This window comes from Festucalex cinctus, chromosome 1, assembly GCF_051991245.1.
Source record: "Festucalex cinctus isolate MCC-2025b chromosome 1, RoL_Fcin_1.0, whole genome shotgun sequence".
Taxonomy (NCBI): Eukaryota; Metazoa; Chordata; class Actinopteri; order Syngnathiformes; family Syngnathidae; genus Festucalex; species Festucalex cinctus.
Window position 1 is genome coordinate 10,955,505 of NC_135411.1, and position 18,531 is coordinate 10,974,035.

The window sequence follows — 18,531 nt, forward strand, 5'->3', positions numbered from 1 at the left end:
AAAAAAAGAAAAATGATTTAGGTAATAATTAAAAAAAATAACTAAAATGTCCAATAACAGAAGAACTCCCGAAATTTACCATACAATGTACACAAATTTGGCAAAAAAAAAAAAAAAGTCAGAAAATTGCACAAAATGCTCAAAAAGTGACCATAAAAATGTACAAAAGAAAGAAATCCCTTAAATTACCATGTGCCCCTCCTCTGTGTTTCTTTTTTTTTTTTTCTTTTCCCCTGATGGGTTTTTTTTCTTCTTCAAGTTTTCCCTTGCCCTTTTATCAAGGGATGTCGATATTTGTCAACTGTGGGCATGTGAAGCCCTTTGAGTCTTGTGTGATTAAGGGCTATATAAATAAACTTCACTTGACAAATGTTGCAACATTGTCATAAAATGTCCAAAAAATGATGGAGAAGCAGAAAATGACCTCATGTCCATAAAGTTAACAAAAACGGCAGAAATTTGACAAAAAGGCAGAAAATTCGAAAAATGTATGAAAAAATTACACACACAAAAATAAAAAAATAAAAAACGGAAGACGAAAGGTAGAAAAAAAATGAATCTCAAAGTATTGGATGCTGCATATTTTTCTGTCATGTTTTTCCTGTTATCTCCAATTAGCTCTTGGGCCCTCAGTACATTAGACGAAGACTAACATTGTTTAGTTCATCACAATGTTCAAATGTTTTGCGGCTCCAGACAGATTTTTTATTTTTTTTTGGCCTGAAATGGCTCATTTGATGGTAAAGGATCCCCTAGCCTGAATCCACCATTTTGATTGCATTGTTTGATGTTTTTTTTCCCAGGCATGATGCTTCCTTCCCTCACCTCGGCCGTCTACTTCTTCATCTTCCTTTTCCTGTGCACCTGGTGGTCCCTGCGCCGCACCTTCGACACGCTGATGTTCAGCTGCATGTGCGTGCTGATGGCCATCTTCAGTGCCGGCCACCTGGTGGTCCTCTACCTCTACCAGTTCCAGTTCTTCCAGGAGTCAGTCGCGCCGGAGGACGGCTACATCAGGTTAGCGCCTCAATGAAATCCCGCAATGCATCTTGAGAAGTGAGCAACTAAGCGATGTATTATTATGCAAATTACTATAATAACAGTAATTTGCATTGCGGAGAAAAAAAAGATTTTCTTTTATTGAGGGTATTGTTTGATTTTAGGCAGGAGATACATTTATTGCTAGTTATGGCTTGGAAATATCTTTGAGTAGAACAAGAGATTGATACTGTCATATAATTTTTTTTAATTTTTCAATATTTATTACGGAATGTCCACCAGCTGAAGTTGATTCGATTGATTGTAATTATGTAATTGTAAAGATGTTATCATATCTCAAAATGTGAGATTTTGTTTAATAAGCAAGTAGATGGTGAATAAAATGTCTTGTAAATAAACAGTATTGCTCTTTTCTCAGAGTTCCGGCCAACATGCTGGTACAGTTCACAGTGATGGGTCATAAAACCATCACTAGTAGTAAATCAAGTAGTAGCGAGATGAACTGTATCAAGTAGTTTTATGGTGGAGGGTGGAGCATTCATATAAATTACTATTCCATCGTAAAAATGGTTTTTGAAGGCTTCAGTTTGTTATAAAGTTCTGGTACGTGTTTTAAAAGACAACTCCTCAACGCCTCAGCTGCAGTAAAGGGCCTAATGTAAACGTAATCGTGTTGCGTGTTTGTTGACATTAATGTCTGATGACATGTAAATAGCATGTTGACGTCATGACGAGTGCAAATTTAGCGCTGCGCTTGGTATGACCCTGTGAGGAGGCAAGTTAGACCGGGTGTTTGTAATTTCACTAACATGTGCAAGATGGCAAATTTTACAAGGGACTATTTACGCTGTTGTGGGCGAGATCCAACTATATATGTACACAATTCAAAAGTACATTTTCTACATTTTATCCAATTTAATTGTGAAAGCTGTGCATAAGATGTGGACAGAGCTTTAGCAGCAAAGTTTGTTGATTTGCCATAAAATACTCAGAAGGAGGTAGCTCCTTAATGCACGAGTGCTTTTGTAGCCAATTACACGCCGTAACATTTGGGGAGTCTGCAGGAGCTTGTTTAAAGCGCAGCAAATATTTACTTGTTTTTGTATTGGAGACAGGAAGAAGGCAACAAAACGGCAACAAAAGCAGCTCCAGGTTGGATGTATCAGACTCACCCACTCAGTGCGCATGCATGGGCATCAGGGTTTTTAAGAGCCCTACTACAAGCACCCTGCTTGTTGTATTATGCATGAGGCAGGAGATAATCTGTTGCGTTGCGTTGTGTAGTAACAACCACATTGTTTCAACCGACGACGTTTGAGGCACTTGTGGTTACCACTACACTGCCAACCTACAATAGGAAACTCCATAGGCACTAGCATGAATGTGGCTGTGTTTGAACGCTTTAAGTACCCTTGTGTTTAGATCTGTTGTCTAAACTGCAACACACGTTGAGGCCATATAATAATACTCACAAGCAGATCTTCTTTATCTTCTGCGAAGAACGACTATTATTATTGCCATACTGAGAAGCCTGATAGTGCCTTCAGGTGGCCAAGTTTTTGTTACCAGAATGAGACAGCACGATTGGAGGAGAAAGTGTGACAAAAACAGTTCCATTCTTTTTAATTGTATTTTAATTGAGCGATCACGGTATATTTTTGTGAAGTATAGTGTTGTAGGCTGATAGTTTTCTCATTAAAAACACATTGCAATTTTTTTAATTATTTTTTTTGGGGGGGTGGAATAGGGTAAGGGTAGTTCCATTCATTTTAATAGGGAAAGATGATTTGAGTTATAACTGATTTGATTTGTGAGCGTGGTCAAGGAATTAAACTTGTATCTCAAGGCATCACTGTAGAGTTTCAAGTAGGGATGTCCCGATCACATTTTTTTTTTGCACTCGAGTCTGAGTCACCTTATTTTGAGGACCTGCCAATACCGAGTCCCGCTCCGATTCCTCAGAAAGGTATTGAGGGGAAAAAAAAGTGCTTCCAATTTTTTATTTTTTTATTTGAACAAAACCATCCCAATAATTTGTGCACAAAATAAATAAAATGTTTTGTTTGGCAATATGTTTACCACTGGATGATTTTGTTGCTATGTAGCCACAAAAATAATCCTAAGAATAACAACATTGCCAAATCAGCTGAAAATTACGTGATCGGGACTTGGTTTCCAATCACGAAATCGGGATTGGGACATCCCTAGTTTAAAATATATTATGATAAAATGTAAACCTTTTAAATGTCTTTAAAATATAACACCAAAAATGATCCCCAGTATATTTTGTAAATTCAAGTCATTTTTAATAATATCAACAAATTCCATATAAAAAAAATATATAATATATATATATCTGTATTTTCAGTACAGACATCCAAAGGTTCTTAATCTGCGTGTGTCCCTCATGCAGGTACTTTGGCATGTCACCCATCATTCAGAGCGACTGCAGCCGCACGTGGAAGCTGATGGTGCACCCCAAGCGCAAGTGGCACCATTTTGTCAACCCTGTCATGCTGCTGCTTCTCTACTACACACTAGCCACGCTCATACGTCTCTGGCTGCAGGAGCCAATCGACCAGCTGACCGTAAGCCACTCTTACTTTGTGTGTACTTCTATGACATTGACATTTAAATATAAATGATTAAAAAAAAAGATAATGAAAAGGAAATTATCTAAGAACATATTTGCCTTATACTCAAAAACTGACCCAGGAGCTATTGCGGAAAAGTTTGGGGAAATATGTCGTTCCATCGGTAAAAGTATTGGGATACGTGAAACTATTCCAGAAGCCATTTTAGAAAGTTTCAGTTCAGAAGAAAGGCTTCACTTCAGGGACAAAAGTATTGGGACACATTTCTTCAAGAAGTGAAAAGTAAATCCATCAAGGAAGCTTTTTTGGGAAGTTTTGGGGAAAGATTGGATAATTGGGACTTGTGAAATTGAGCCCTGAGCCATTTTGGGAAGTCTAGGTGAAAGGCTTCACATGCTGACAAAATTATTGGGACACATTCAGTCTACAGGAAATAAAACTGACCCAAGACTCGTTTTGGGTAACATCCAAAGCTAGTGAAAAACTGAAACTAGCCTGGGAGTCATTTTCTGAAGTTTTAAAGAAATGCTGCTCGCTATAGATGAAAATATTAGGACGCATTGCCTCTCCAGAAAGTGAAACTGGATCCGTTGTGGGAGACGCTGCAGTAGACGGACAAAGGTATTGGGAAACATTCCTATTCCAGGATGCGAAAGTTTTGGGACACTTGAAACTGACAATGATTGGGACACATTCCATTTTTACATGAAGTGAAAAGTGATGCTGACACAGAAGCCATTTTGGGAAGTTTAAGGGAAAGGTTTCACTATATGGGCAAAAGTATTGGGACACATTACTTTTACAATGCCATGTGCTGGAGGTTGGATCCCTAAGCGCAGACAAAAATAAGGTTTGAACTATTTATTCATGTAGAGAGGCGTACAACAAACTTGACTAGACGAGAAACAAGAGGGACAGAAATCAATAATCCGTCAAAACATACACAATTCTCAGACTGCTCCTACAGACAGTGAATCGATCTGATTGGTTGTAGCAAGTAAAGGACTAAAGAACGACATCACGTAGGTCCAGACATCACCTAAAGATTAAAGATTGACATGACATAGCCTAAAGCTAGTTGAAACTAGATGATGGTTACATCAGTTCAAAACAGACAGTTGTTCCATCAGTACAAAATAGACAAACTTAAACCTGGCGTGACCCCAGACATGACATACAAGAAGTGAAAAGTGCCGGTAACCTGGAGCTATTTTGGGAAGTTCACAGCTGAACTCTATGAACAAAAGTACTGGGACACATGTCATCTACATGAAGAGAAAATGACCCCGACCCATTTTGTTAGCGCAAGGCTGGACTGTGTCTCAACACAATACATTGTGTCTGGAGGACGTTCCACTGTGCACCTTAAAATATCTTTCACATCCCATCTTGAAGCGCTGCCCCTCTGCTCTGTAATGGTGTTATAGATTAGTGTGTTTTTTTTTGTGTGCAAGGTCAATACTTGCTTTTGTAAGCCTTACAGGGCCGTATTCATGTATTGATCCCTTTACTGTGCGTTTGTGTTCACTTTAGAAGATTCTGATAATAAAAACATGGTTAGCACATAAATCCGCAGTTGATGGGTGTGTTCAGTAAACGGATTGTAATGGACTGTGTTCTTTGGCCGATTCATTTTGCAATTTCTCGGATAAAGTTGTTTTATTTTTTTTAATTATGTCATACAAAATGTAGACCTGTGCCTAGGTTATTAAAAAAGCAAAGCCCGTTTCACACAAAATTTTTCCGCAAAATTGGTGCAAGCGACCATTAATCAGACTTTCAAAGTGTTAAGTGGATGGACCTGAGCTTTTGTGTTACTGCTCTAATGTGGTAGTTTTGAAATATTTTCGGGGAAAGCAGGAAAAAAACACACGCAGATTCAAGTTGTCTGGCGCAAATCCGATCCAAAGATGAAAGCCGCCCAGCTTTTATCCACAGCGACTATCTGTGTTGTTTCAGGATGACGAGGAGGAAGAAGCGTGCGAGGAAGACGACCTGGTCGGAAACGGGACAAATAACTCAGCCAACAGGAAGAGGCAGATGTGGTGGGGGTCCAGGCAAGGAACCGATGAGAAAAATGTGAGTTCATTTCATAAACTATTTCCCTAAAGAGGTCGTTTGAAGGTTTATCTTTAACCTGAGTGAGGCCTCACTATTTGGCTAGATCAAGTTGCACTTTATTTTGGTTTTGTTACTGTGTTTGGTCTTGTGCTCAAAATACCATTTATTAGCTAATTGTCAAGTGTAAAAGGGATTCTAATATCATAAGGAGCACTCTCCATTTATTTATTACAAGATGCAAAGCAGTCTTAACCGGCCGTGCCTTGTTTGCTCTTTTCTCCTGTCACTTTAGTTGCTGTCCACCCAGGATGCCATCAGTACAACGGAGGTAACATGTCCAACATTTGCAAATATACGTTGCTTACTCTAATTACTTACTGTCATTACTTGCTTATTTGCTTTTTCTTTACCTTCTTTATTTGCTTTAGTTACTTTACCTGCTTGCTTTACTTCAAGTACTTAGGTAGATTCTACTTGTTCTAGTTACCGTCACTTTACTTCTTCACTTGTTTACATACTTGCTTTTCTTACTTACTTTTCAAAGTCCTGTCGGGGTGTTTTTTAAAGCAAAATTTACCACCGATCACACCAACTGGAGTCACCCCGCTCATTTTGGAACAACAGGCGTAAGAAATGCTGTGCATTGACCTACTCACTGACCTGTGCAGCCTTCAATGTAACCATCCACGGTTTCGTTCAAGGCTCAAGTGTGCTTGAAAAAAATAGTGCGATTAATTTGCTTTAATACGTGATTAATGCGACATTTTTCTGTGATTAATTAATCTAAACGCTTTAACTTTGACAGCCATACTATTTACTAACGATACTTATTTTATTTACTTTGCTTAGTTACAGTATTGAAAAAAAAAATTTCAATTACGGTATTTGCTTCACTGTTTTGTTTTGACCAATTTTACATATTTGCTGACTTGCTCAGCTTATTTGCTTTAATTACTTGCTTAAGAAAATGGATGTATGGATGTATGGATGTATGGATGGACCTAGAATATTTAGCCAATTTAATTTTAAAATTGTGTAACTTGTTTTACCAATTTACATTCTGTGCTTAATAGTTTAGATTATCTATTTACCGGTACTTGCTTATTTTATTTGCTAGAGTTACTCATTTTACATAATTCATTTTATTTTACTTAGAGTATATATTTTATGTACTTGTGAACATGATCTTTTTACTTTATTTTATTTACTTTGGTTACATACCTCATTTTCTTGCTTCAATTTTTTTAGTTGCATAGATTGCATCCTTTACTAGCACTGGTCATGTAGTTGTATATGCCTTTCATGCACACAATGTGAGTTCAGTTGTTGACCAGTGCCCCAATATCCAGCTATGGCTAGGAAGAGAAATACTGATTGTTGGGAATCGGGATGTATCAAAAAGGGCATCTGGTGCAAAGACCATGCCAACCAAATCATGCGAGTGACATGCTTTGGCGAAACCTGATAGGACAAAACAAAAATAGCAAAACATCTTACCTTTCCTTCTTGCTTTACTTTGAAAATAATCCCCGTGATATGTGTTGTCTTTTTTTCCCCTAAACCAGGTCGTGCTAGCCTCAAACGGAACATCCTTCGACTTCACTGTGACTGACAACGGTCCGCGCTATCTGGACCTGTATGCCACCCCCCAGTACAAAGGAGACCGGTCCGTCGCTCATTGTGCAGATCAGGCTACAGGTAGATAATGTTTTCCCACCAGGAGGTGGTAATCGGATTAATGGACTGTATTTTTGCCGCGTCGGAGCAGAGAAGGAAGACATGTGCACGTACGAGGTGAGTCTTCCTCCCGAGGAGGGCGACTCGCCGTCGGGAGAGGAGAAATCTGAGGGAAGCGAGGGCGCCCTGAGGAAGCGAGGCATGGGCGCCATGGTTAAAGTCTTCCACTTCATTATGAAGCAGAGCTACATCTGCGCGCTCATCGCCATGATGGTGAGCTCGTCGTCAACTTTGGAGGTTTACATGTGTTCAAAGCGTGGGTCAAAAAGTTATATTTGGAAGAAAAAAAAAATGCATATGAAGTGTTTCTTCCGTGCATTCATTCTCTAGGCGTGGAGCATCACCTACATCTCGTGGCTCACCTTCGTCTTCCTCATCTGGTCCTGCATGCTGTGGATGGTGCGCGACCGTCGGCGCTACGCCATGTTGTCGTCGCCCTTCATGGTGGCGTACGGCAACCTCTTGATCGTCCTGCAGTACTTCTTCAGCTTTGAGGACATTACGCACGTGCCGGGACTGTCCGTGCCCAAGAAGAACCTCTTTCACTCCATTTCCTCCAAGGTGGTTAATTTTTTCCACACTGTATTTAAGCCATGTGAGATAGATGCTGCTTGTTTACTTGGTCATGGGGTGCTGTTAATGTGTATTTTTTTAAACCCTTTTTCTCCTCAATGTACCTCAATATCTTACTTGGCTGCTGTGCAAGTAGAATGTAACATATTTGCTGACTTTGTGACTTATTTTTGTACTGACATACATTACTTACTTACTGATCCTTATTTAGTTTGTGGTCTTACATTACTTGCTTATGAACTTTACTTGGTTATCGTTTACATATTTACGTGCTTATAATACTTACTTTACAAACTTGGTTAATTGCTTAAAGGCAGGGTCTGTCGTTTTCACTCAGGAAAATGCACTTTTTAAATACAGGATGTACACACTTTAACTCTTTCTCAGTCTACACATCTGGTCTTATATTAATGTTTGGTGGTGATTTTGTCCTCAACCCCCACACCCCCAGCCTGTATTTTGCCATTTTGTGTTTGTTTTGTAAACAGCAGGATGTTTCTCTGGACAGAGATTGTTTATACCCCTCCAGCCAATTGCAGAGCAGGGGGTAAACGGGGCCGGGCGCATTTGTCGGCTACATGACGTCACTCCCGTGGCAACTTGACAGCACGCATGGATTTTTTTTTTTCCACTCACACTCACTCACTCACACAAGCTTACATGTTTGAGTGAGTGGAAAGAAAACAAAAATCCGTCCGTGCTGTCAAGTTGCAGACAAATTCGAACGGCCCCGTTTGCGACACACCACCTCCCGCTCTGCGATTGGCTGGAGGGGTATAAACACTGTCCAGAGAAACGTTCCGCTGTTTACAAAACAAACACAAAATGGCAAAATACAGGTTTAGGAAAAAAAAAATCACCACCAAACATTAACATAAGCCCAGATGTGTAGACTGAGAAAGAGTTAAAGTGTGTACATCCTGTATTTAAAAAGTGCATAATCCTGAGTGAAACTTAACTTAGTTATTTAGTTACTATAAGTGGTTGTCTGCACAGGCATACAGTAGCTAATGATTTTTTTTTCTCGTGTCTTGTAGGTGTTGTGTCTGCTGAGCTTCTGGCTGCTGCTGAGGCAGACGCTCACGGAGAGGTCAGAGAAGCAAAAGGAGGAGGAGGCGGATCTCTTGGGTGTTCAGGTGGAGGACCAGAAGATAAAAGGTGAATCGAAAGGTAGTGGTGATGTTACAAACAAATGAATGAACGTGTGATTGACCCTCTGTGTCTTCTATAGAGGAAGAGGAGCGTAAACCCGAGGACGAGCAGGATGTCATGCACATGCTGGGCAACTTGGTGATGGCCCTGCTGGTCAAGTACTGGATTTACATCTGCGGCGGCATGTTCTTCTTCGTCAGCTTCGAGGGGGACATCGTCATGTACAAGATCATCTACATGATGATGTTCCTCTCCTGCGTGGTGCTCTACCAGGTACGAATACTTGCATCCATTACCATAATCTGCAGGGGCAAACTGAAGAGACAAAGAAATTTGTAATTTTACACAAATTAAGTTGTAATATGACGCGAATAGAGACATGAACCCATTTGCTCCCAAAAACGTATAAATATGTTCTATTTTAAATATTACCATGCTCCCAAAGATATATTTATACGTTTTTTTGTGTGTTTTTTTTAATCCTAGAACATACCTGAAGCTTTGATGCAGCCTCTGAACTGAAAGAATGCTTGAAGCAATGGTAGTTATTACAAAAATGGCCAGCAGGTGGCAGTAGAGTATAAAAGATCAATCAGGGCCATGTTGCAAAAAGGCTTTTTTCCCCACTGTTATAAAGAACAGATTTGTTAATAATGATGAAACTTAGCTATATTCTAATGCTAATTTCTGCAAAACAGAAAAACATTTTTTTTTCCCTGATGGAATAAGAGACTCTAATCTTTCTTTTGGTATTTCGGTAGGTTCCTTGTTTTTATAGTAATAAAACATTTTTCAGTGGGCCTTGCAAAATCAGTCAAAATTTAGTAAAACAGCCGGGCATGGCTGGTAGTGAATGAGTTAAGTTTAAAGACAAAATACCATATTTTATGAGAATAAAATTGTATTTTTTTTTTTCAAGATGAAGTCGTGACATACAAAAAAAGTTCATAACATTTTTAGCAATAAGTTGTAATTTCATCATAAATAAAGTTGTAATTATTTGATTGTATAATTACCATTTTCCAGGCACAGTCACATTTTTTATATATATTAAAGAGAAAAATTATGTCATCTTTCAATGAAATGTGTAATTTTCGTTCAATGAAGTTGTAATATTATGGGGAATAAGCATTTGTTGTTTGAATAAGATTGTTTTTCTGGAAAAAAAAAATAAAAGAAAATAATTATATTACAAGGATAACCTCACAAAATTTCTATTTTGTGAATAAAGTGGCTTTTTAAAAAATAAATGTGTGCTTTTACGGGAATACTTTCCTAAATAGTCAAAAAAATAATATTTTTTTTTAACTTATTTTATGATAGTAAAATCACCGTTTTCTCAGTACAAAGTCACAAAAGTAGAAAGAGTAAGCCATTAGATATTTACCAAAATTCTATTATGTATTTTTTTGGTTTTATGAGAGTAAAGTTGTAAATGGTACAGAAAAATGAAGATTAGAATAAGGTCATGTTTTACATCATTTGTGCCTTTATCATCACCATATACCTGCGTGAAGATGAGAACTGTAAGCATTCCGCAAACAAAACGGCTACACAACTGTGTCAGTTTTGCTTTGCGCCTTCCAAATTGCAAATTCAATACTCGCCCAGATGGGAGGTGCTGACCATTATTGCCGCGTCATAAAAATTGACCGCTTCATAATCGGATAACCCTAATACCAAACCGTTCGCCCTCAGTCCCCTTGAGCGTGCTGTGTCATTGAACGCATTGCCGATGTTAACGGCTGCCCATTAAGTACCACACCTCCGAAACATTCCCAGGTGCACTACGAGTGGTGGCGAAGAATCCTTAAATATTTCTGGATGTCCGTGGTGGTCTACACCATGCTGGTCCTCATCGCCGTTTACACCTTCCAGTTCAGATCCAATTCGGCAGAGGACAAAGACAGGTGAGGTTAACGTCGGTTCCGCTGTGTTGCATCATCACTTCCTGGAATTCAAATCCTTGGAGACGATTGATTTCCTTCTGTGCAGTTTCAAGGATCTGGGCCTCGAGAAATTCTCAGTGTCCGAGCTATTCACCAGGATCTTCATCCCCACCTCCTTCCTACTGGTGTGCATCCTGCACCTGCACTACTTTCACGACCGCTTCCTGCAGCTCACCGACCTGCAGGCGGTGGTGGCCAAAGAGGAGAGCACCATCTACAGGTGAGACAAGTGTCCTTAATTTGATGCCTCGAGAACCGAGTGACCCGAGTTGTGATCTATCATTCAGACGAAGTGTCGGTTATCTAAGTTGTGAGAGGATAATTATATGGAAGTACAAAACCAAGTATGTTGTAGATGATTTATTTATTTATTTATTTATTTTTATTTATTTTATTTTTTTTACACTTTATGGGTTATTTTTAGTTGTTCCATGTTTATTTGTATTGTACAAGCAGGGGGTTATCGTGACATACTGGAAAGTGAAGCAATCACATACAGTAGTGCATTGCATGTGCTAGGGATTGCTGTGGATTTTTTTTTTTCACCCTATGGATAAGGGGTGTTAAAAAAAATCGATTCGGCGATGTATCGCGATACTACATCGCGCGATTCTCGAATCGATTAATTAAAAAAAAAATCGATTTTTTTTTTTTTTTTTTTTTTTTTTTTAAGAGCTCAGAATTGTTCATTCGGTAGTCTTGCTGATTCAACGTCTTATCATCATTGCCTTTTTTTGTTTTGTGTGTGTGAATCGATTTTTAAACTTCCATTTTTAATGGAAAAATATTCAACAAAACGTCTGACTTCGGGTTCGGATTCACACCTTGAGCATGGAAGAATGTTATATGAACGGAACATTAAGCCTTAATATTTTATTTTAATGCTATTCAAACATGAAACAGATTACAACCTCTATAAGACTGAAATTTCAGATAAATAAATAATACATTTTCCTATAAATCTTACACTCTACAAGCTTACTGATTAGTATTTTCTAAATTTGAATGAAAAAAAATCGCAACAATCGACTTATAAATTCGTATCGGGATTAATCGGTATCGAATCGTGACCTGTGAATCGTGATACGAATCGAATCGTCAGGTACTAGGCAATTCACACCCCTACTATGGATTAATTCATTGTGTCTATTTCTATTGTGCAAGGTAGTGACCATTGTTTTTGTTTTTGTTTTGTTTTTTTAAAAGAAAAAAAAAAGGAGGAGTGACTCTAATTATCTAACTTTAAAAGGAAAAAAGGAGTGATATGATAATTATAGGACACATTCATTACGTACATGCATGTTTTCATGGATTATTTCTTGTCATTCTTTTTTTCTTGTGCAGTGTGGTGGATATTGTGAATACTGTAGCTGGCCAGAGAGCATTCACATGATAGAACACTTTTTTTTCTTTTTTTTTTTTAACTCCATGGATCATTTCTAGTTCTGTTTATTTCTCTTGTTCAAGGCGGCCGTTATCGTAAAAAGCTAATCATGAGAGGAGTGGAATTCAATTGGAAATTTTCTTGTTTTTGTACTCTGTGGGTTATTTCTAGCTATTATGTTTATTGCTATTGTGCAAGGTGTCAGTTAGCAACTGCATATGACACGTTATGAGGAACTGGCAAACTAAAAGTTCTATTTCTATTGCGCAAAGAGATGAGACAGGTGTCATTTTTTTAATACAGTACTGTTTCGAGTCTATATTTGTATTGTGCAATGTGTTGGTTGTCATGAATGACTGGCAAAGGAGCATAGTGCATGGCCGAGCGTGCCTTTGCCCATTTTTTTTTTTAAGTAATTACCTATTGCATTTATTTCTATTGTTCAACTTCAAGGGGTCGGAGGAGCAATGACACAATCATATGCCACAAATTTTACGTGCACGTGTTTATGCATGTATTATTTATAGTCTATTTCTATTGTGCTTTAACATCAATTAAATGTGTGCTGCCAACTCGTTTGACCTTAACTATTTATTTTGTTCATTAATTTCTAATGTGCACAATGACTGTTATTATAAAGAACCAGCTCAAGCACAGTTCCAATGGCCTCAAACATGCCTAATTTAGAATACAGTTCATAACGCTAGTTTTGTTGTTACACGTCACAGCCAGTGGTTTGGCATTGTTTTTTTTTGTTTTTTTTCCGACTCTTTGTGACTTGCTGTAATCTCTTTCTGCGCCGCCGCTCTTCCTCCTCTCGCAGCCACGCTAAAGTCAGCGGGCGTGTGTATCTGATCATGAATAGGTGGGTAAGAGGCTCGCTTTCTGTGGCAACCCTCAGCATCCTCCCGGTTCACGCGTGAAGTCCTTTACGCTCTCTTCGTCCCTCTGCCTTGGCTCCTTCCACACTCACACCACCACACCTCTTCCCCGAGATCACCATCTGACCTGTCCTCTCTCTAATTACTACCGACTGTTTAAACTGATGCTGTATTTAAGTCAGTTGGAGCTTACAATGTCAAACTTCAGAGTCAATAAACATGTCTGGTGATTCCAACATATATTTTTTTGGTAATAAATAAACAAGACCTTGCTAATATTGTCAATTATGTTTATACTACCCTTGTGAGGAATAAGTTGTCAAGAAAATGGATATTTATACTAATGTAAATTTGAACAAAAGCAGCAATCGTAATCAGCATTATGCTGTATGTAGAAAATAACATATGTAACTGTCCATAAATAAATATATAAACTACAGATATCAAATGATTAATTTTTTTAATCAGAGTAATCACATCTTAGAATTATGATTAACACATAATTATAGTATTTTTTTTATCAGCATATTTTTGCGCACCAAATTTGAAGAGGAAGTTATGCGTTTAGTCTTTTGACATTTAATGTCATGAGGATGTCTTCAACATTTTTTATCCACCGCACACTCATCCTCTTTTTCTAATCAGTGACTTACTTGCGTAATTTAAAATGGGAAAAAAAATGACCCCAATAGTTTAACATGAACAAATATTCTGAATGCCATATGCAAACATTTATTAAAGGTTTTATTTTAATGCACGTAGTGTGCTCAAACAATATGTGCTACCTTTAACGTAACCAAGCAAAAGGACATCTGTGGTCAAAATAGTGTGATTAATCTGCGTTAATACATGATTAATGTGATTTTTTTTTTTTTGTGATTAATCAATGAGTTGACGCTTTAACTTTGACAGCACTAATATAAACTAAACTACAATACAGTATTATGCATACCGTTTGGAGTACTACCAGTGTTCTAATTCTCTTTTGCCTGGTCGAAATTTGGAAATGTCGGATCTCCCAATTTTCTGGAACACACCATTATTACCTGTCCTCTTCCTACTTATCTTACAATCTGTCTCTGCTTTCCATCCGTCCTTTCCCTTCGTATGACCTGACTTACTTTTTTTCACCACGGCACCACCTTACTTGTCAACCCATCCCATCCAACTACTGGTCCTTTCTTACAACATGTCCTTCCCTGAATTGCACTTGACCTTTCCTTGTTACCACATGGCCTGCCATAACAACTCCCCTGTAATTTGGGGTGCAGACATGAAAAGTTTTTCCTATTCCAGTTTGGTATCTTCCATTTTGCCTGTAGCCTCGAATGCTGAATCCTCTTCAACATCCTCCTGGGAAAAGCGCCTCTTATTTTTAAACTATATCTAGGTGAACAAACCTTGTCAACAAGCATGCATGGACATAAAATATCTTTTTTTTTTTTTTTTTTTTAAAAGCCTGAAGCCTCCCCACAACTTAAGCACCTAAACGCAACATTATTCTGTACATACATTTAGTCTGTTGTCAATTTCTCTTCTCACCCTGTGCGACTTTGTCCCGAGCAGCATCAAGCAAAAAATAAGTCAACACAAGTAAGTGGGAGCATCCTCATAATACTACTAATGATGACAGCGTAGTTGCTTGCGAGTGACATGCAGCCAACCCCCCTCTGATTAAGCGTAAACCCAAAAATCAAGTCGGATTTTTGTCAAGAACGCAGAGAGAATGTTGCACTGCTTTGCCTGTTGCAATGTCGCTTCACTTCCTTCAATCAAGAGCGAACGGGTGCAATAGAGCCCTCGGAGAATCAGCTCGAGTGTGTGGTGTCTTGTTTATGGGCTCATGAGGACAAAAAATGGAAGTTTGGCGAGGGCAATAAATCACAATTCATAGCATGTCTGCAGATAATTGAGCTGTTGAAACTGTTTTCGTGCTCTATAAAAAGGTGCTGATTGATGCACATCAGTTCAGTGTAACTATTTATGAGCTGCCCTGGGGCAAAAGTTAATGATCCATGATCTTCATAAAACTGAAGAAACTTTGATTTTCTTCCCCTTTTGTTTTTGAAACTTCCCAAAACCACTAAGCTATTTACTATTAGCTTTTAATAGAATAAAATTGCAATAATCTTGCAGAACCAAATAGAAATATCAATATAAAATATTGTATTGTGAGTTTGTGTGGCCACTTTTTAGGGTCGAGCGAACTGTAGCACTTGATATAAAGGTAGTAACTAAATGTAAAAGTGGGATTCTTCATTTTAAAAAAAGTGTTTAGGAATAATGAGGCAGAATGCACACATTTTGTTAAACAGGCCCTTGTGTTGAGAAGTGCAATTAAATGTGCTGCATTTTTTAAGCCCTATTTCTGTGAGTAATTATTCGGCAAGAGAGTTCAAGCATTTGCTTTGTGAGATTATGGCCCTTTTAAGGGTTGATCGGCAGTGAGTGTAGCACGGGGTATTAAGCAAATACGAAGTACAGAGGCGCAATTTAATGCGTTTTTAGCAGGCTATTTTTTCACTGCAATTTATTAATCAAAAATGTAAAAAAACAAACAAACAAACTGCTAATTGGTGTATATTTGTCCTCAAGGGGTGAGCGAGAGTGAAGTAGCTTAGTACTAGATATGAAAAAAAATAGTGTAATAAAAAGCATTTGTAAACATGACCTTTTCCCTTCAATAAATTAAAAGCTAACGGGAATTTTGAAACATACACAGCAGTGAGGTTCTCATAAGCGCATAACGTAGCAGCATAATGTAACATGTATCATTATGTAATAATAACCAACATGTCCACCACCAGGCTGGTTCACCCGGAAGGCAGCCTGGCTGACCTCACCATGCTCAGCGGCAGCTCAGCGGATGCCTCGCTGTCCCGGGTAAAGGAGGAAGAGCAGGTAGCGCAGGGCGAGCAGACTCTGGTGTCGGTGACGGACGACTCCGCCTCTTCGGCCGGCGATACCAAGCCCGGCAGCCTCAACGACGCCAGGCAGTCCAGCACCGACGACAGCCAGCGCTTCAGCACGGGCACCGAGCCGGAGCCCAGCACCGAGCAGAGCTCAGGTACGACTGCCGTGTAATACAGTCATTCATGCCCGCCTCAAATGGAAAGAAAACAAATTATTTCATGTGTATCGCGAAGTTTTTGTGGACCATCAGCAAGCCAAGACACACTTAGGAACGTCCCCTCTTTTGAATAACATATTTAATTCTATTTATATATTTATTTTTTTAATGTTTATTTTTACATTTATATTTTTTTGTGTTTAATTTTTTGGTATTTAATTTTTTGTGAGGTTTCGGTGTATCTAAAAAACAAGTGAATTTATAAAAAAAAATAATTTACAGAAAAAAAAAACTAAGCACACAGGCAAAAGTCCAACAGAAAGAGCTTGCAAAGGCAAGAGAGAAATTTAATAACAAAAAACTCACGCAACAATACGCGTAACCGAAAACACACTTGAGCCAATCCAAAAGGGTAACAAGGCAAAGTACCACAGAAATCTTCAAGAACTTACAAGAGTCAATACGGGAAGGCAAGATCATGGTCGAAGTTGCAAAACAAAGTTTAGGGGTCACAGCTATCTTGGACTGAGGTATGAGCAAGCGAATAGTCCGACAAATGACAGGAGCAAAAGCTGCCTCTTAAATATACAAGACATAATTGCTGATGAGCAGCAGCTGTGCAGATTCTCATGGGCGCCACCGCAGGTCAGGCTCAAACCGGAATTAAAACAGTAAAACACGACTGAGAGCACAGTCTGCAGGAATGGAACATGACATTTTTTTATTTTGGCGTTTTTGGTCCTCCGTAGTTACGGTTTTGTTGTGATTCTGATAAGACCTCATGAGGAGGAATATTGGCTGCGGAAAAAATTTCCATATCATTTGTCAGGACAACAACTTAGAAAAAGGTGGAAAATTCCCAACTTTGGCAGTGTACCACTCTATATGTGGGGTAATCTTAATCAACATCCTGGCATTCACATTTTACACAGGCAACATTCCAGCTCAGTCACATTTATCATTGGACCTGAGAAGGTGTGATTATTTTTATGTTGTGTTGTTTATCAAGAATAGCAACTGGCTGGAAAAAGGTGGAAACATTCCAGCTTACACAGGCTACATGAGGAGGTTTATAATGCTTATTACCATCCAGGTCCAAGTTGCTCTAAACACAACACAAGGGGGGTGAGTCCCGCCAGGCATGGTTCCAGCTTGTTATGTTTCTGAAAGTGTGCCATCTGCAGGGCAACAACTTCAAGATAATTCATTAATTGAAATCCATGATGATGCAGTTTTGAACAAGTTTGTGAGGCGAGGGAGAGATATCCCGCCTGGAAGATTTACGTGACTCCCACGGACCAAAGTGCACCCGTTAATCACCGCCCCCAAAGGGGAGGCGATCCGTCCAGTTTGCTTTTTTTTTTGTTTTGTTTTTTTGTCTGGGCCAGATTTATGTGGCGTTTTCAGTTTTGACACCGTGCATTGCTCAAGCACACTCTTCACTCTGTTACTTGTTAAGTGTATTTGCAATGGAATGGAATGATAATATACAATCAGTACCTCTGCGGAATAACTTTGAATTTTTCATGTTTGATGTAAAAAAAAAATCTCTTCCATTTTTATGTTTTTTTAAAAATTTTATTTTTACTCTTCATAATAAATTTAACACTTAATTTTAAGTGGACTATATTATTGGAAGTGGATCGTTTTGTTAAAGCAGGGATTGCGCCTTGGTCTCTATAAAACTAACATAGAGTGGGAGGGGGAGGTGACAACCCCTACCAGTTTTTCACTTTCGGAGGTAGTGAAAGAGCCAGAACTATCATTCTGTGCATCGTGAATGTCTCAATGGTGGGAAACGGCTGTGAAGTTTAACTCCTGAAGCACACTTCTACCACCCTAGTGACAAATAAGTCTTTTATACATCACACCAGACAGTCATCACACATGTTATTGTCTTATTCCACTAACACTGTAGTGTCACTGTGTGAAAAAAGCCTCAATGTCAAATTTCACTGGCTTCCGTATAAAGAGCAAGAGGAGATTATTGGGTCTTCTGAGATTTTGCCACCTTTTTTTGGCTTGGTGATACAAATAGCAACACAGATGGGCGGGACCAACCAAGTCGCACACTTATTTTCACTTTCATGGGTGGTAACAGATCCAGGATGACACCGAAGATATTTCATTG

General features: G+C 38.7%; 1 protein-coding gene and 1 long non-coding RNA gene across 2 annotated transcripts in view; one reads left to right on the top strand and one right to left on the bottom strand.

The window, feature by feature from the left end:
* Window positions 1-18,531, top strand: part of piezo2b (piezo-type mechanosensitive ion channel component 2b) — an 83,703-nt gene that overhangs the window by 30,044 nt on the left and 35,128 nt on the right. The window contains exons 7-18 of the mRNA XM_077515721.1: window positions 804-1,017; window positions 3,413-3,587; window positions 5,553-5,672; window positions 5,947-5,982; window positions 7,220-7,352; window positions 7,423-7,604; window positions 7,722-7,952; window positions 9,002-9,122; window positions 9,196-9,389; window positions 10,899-11,026; window positions 11,112-11,285; window positions 16,138-16,397. Coding sequence (XP_077371847.1) covers window positions 804-1,017; window positions 3,413-3,587; window positions 5,553-5,672; window positions 5,947-5,982; window positions 7,220-7,352; window positions 7,423-7,604; window positions 7,722-7,952; window positions 9,002-9,122; window positions 9,196-9,389; window positions 10,899-11,026; window positions 11,112-11,285; window positions 16,138-16,397 — 1,968 coding nt within the window. The remainder of the gene's footprint in view (window positions 1-803; window positions 1,018-3,412; window positions 3,588-5,552; window positions 5,673-5,946; window positions 5,983-7,219; window positions 7,353-7,422; window positions 7,605-7,721; window positions 7,953-9,001; window positions 9,123-9,195; window positions 9,390-10,898; window positions 11,027-11,111; window positions 11,286-16,137; window positions 16,398-18,531) is intronic.
* LOC144015599 (uncharacterized) lies at window positions 9,019-16,951 on the bottom strand. Its single transcript, XR_013282766.1, has 3 exons — window positions 16,853-16,951; window positions 16,174-16,433; window positions 9,019-9,431 (listed from the first exon to the last, which is right to left on the bottom strand). It is a non-coding gene; the product is annotated as an uncharacterized LOC144015599 (long non-coding RNA).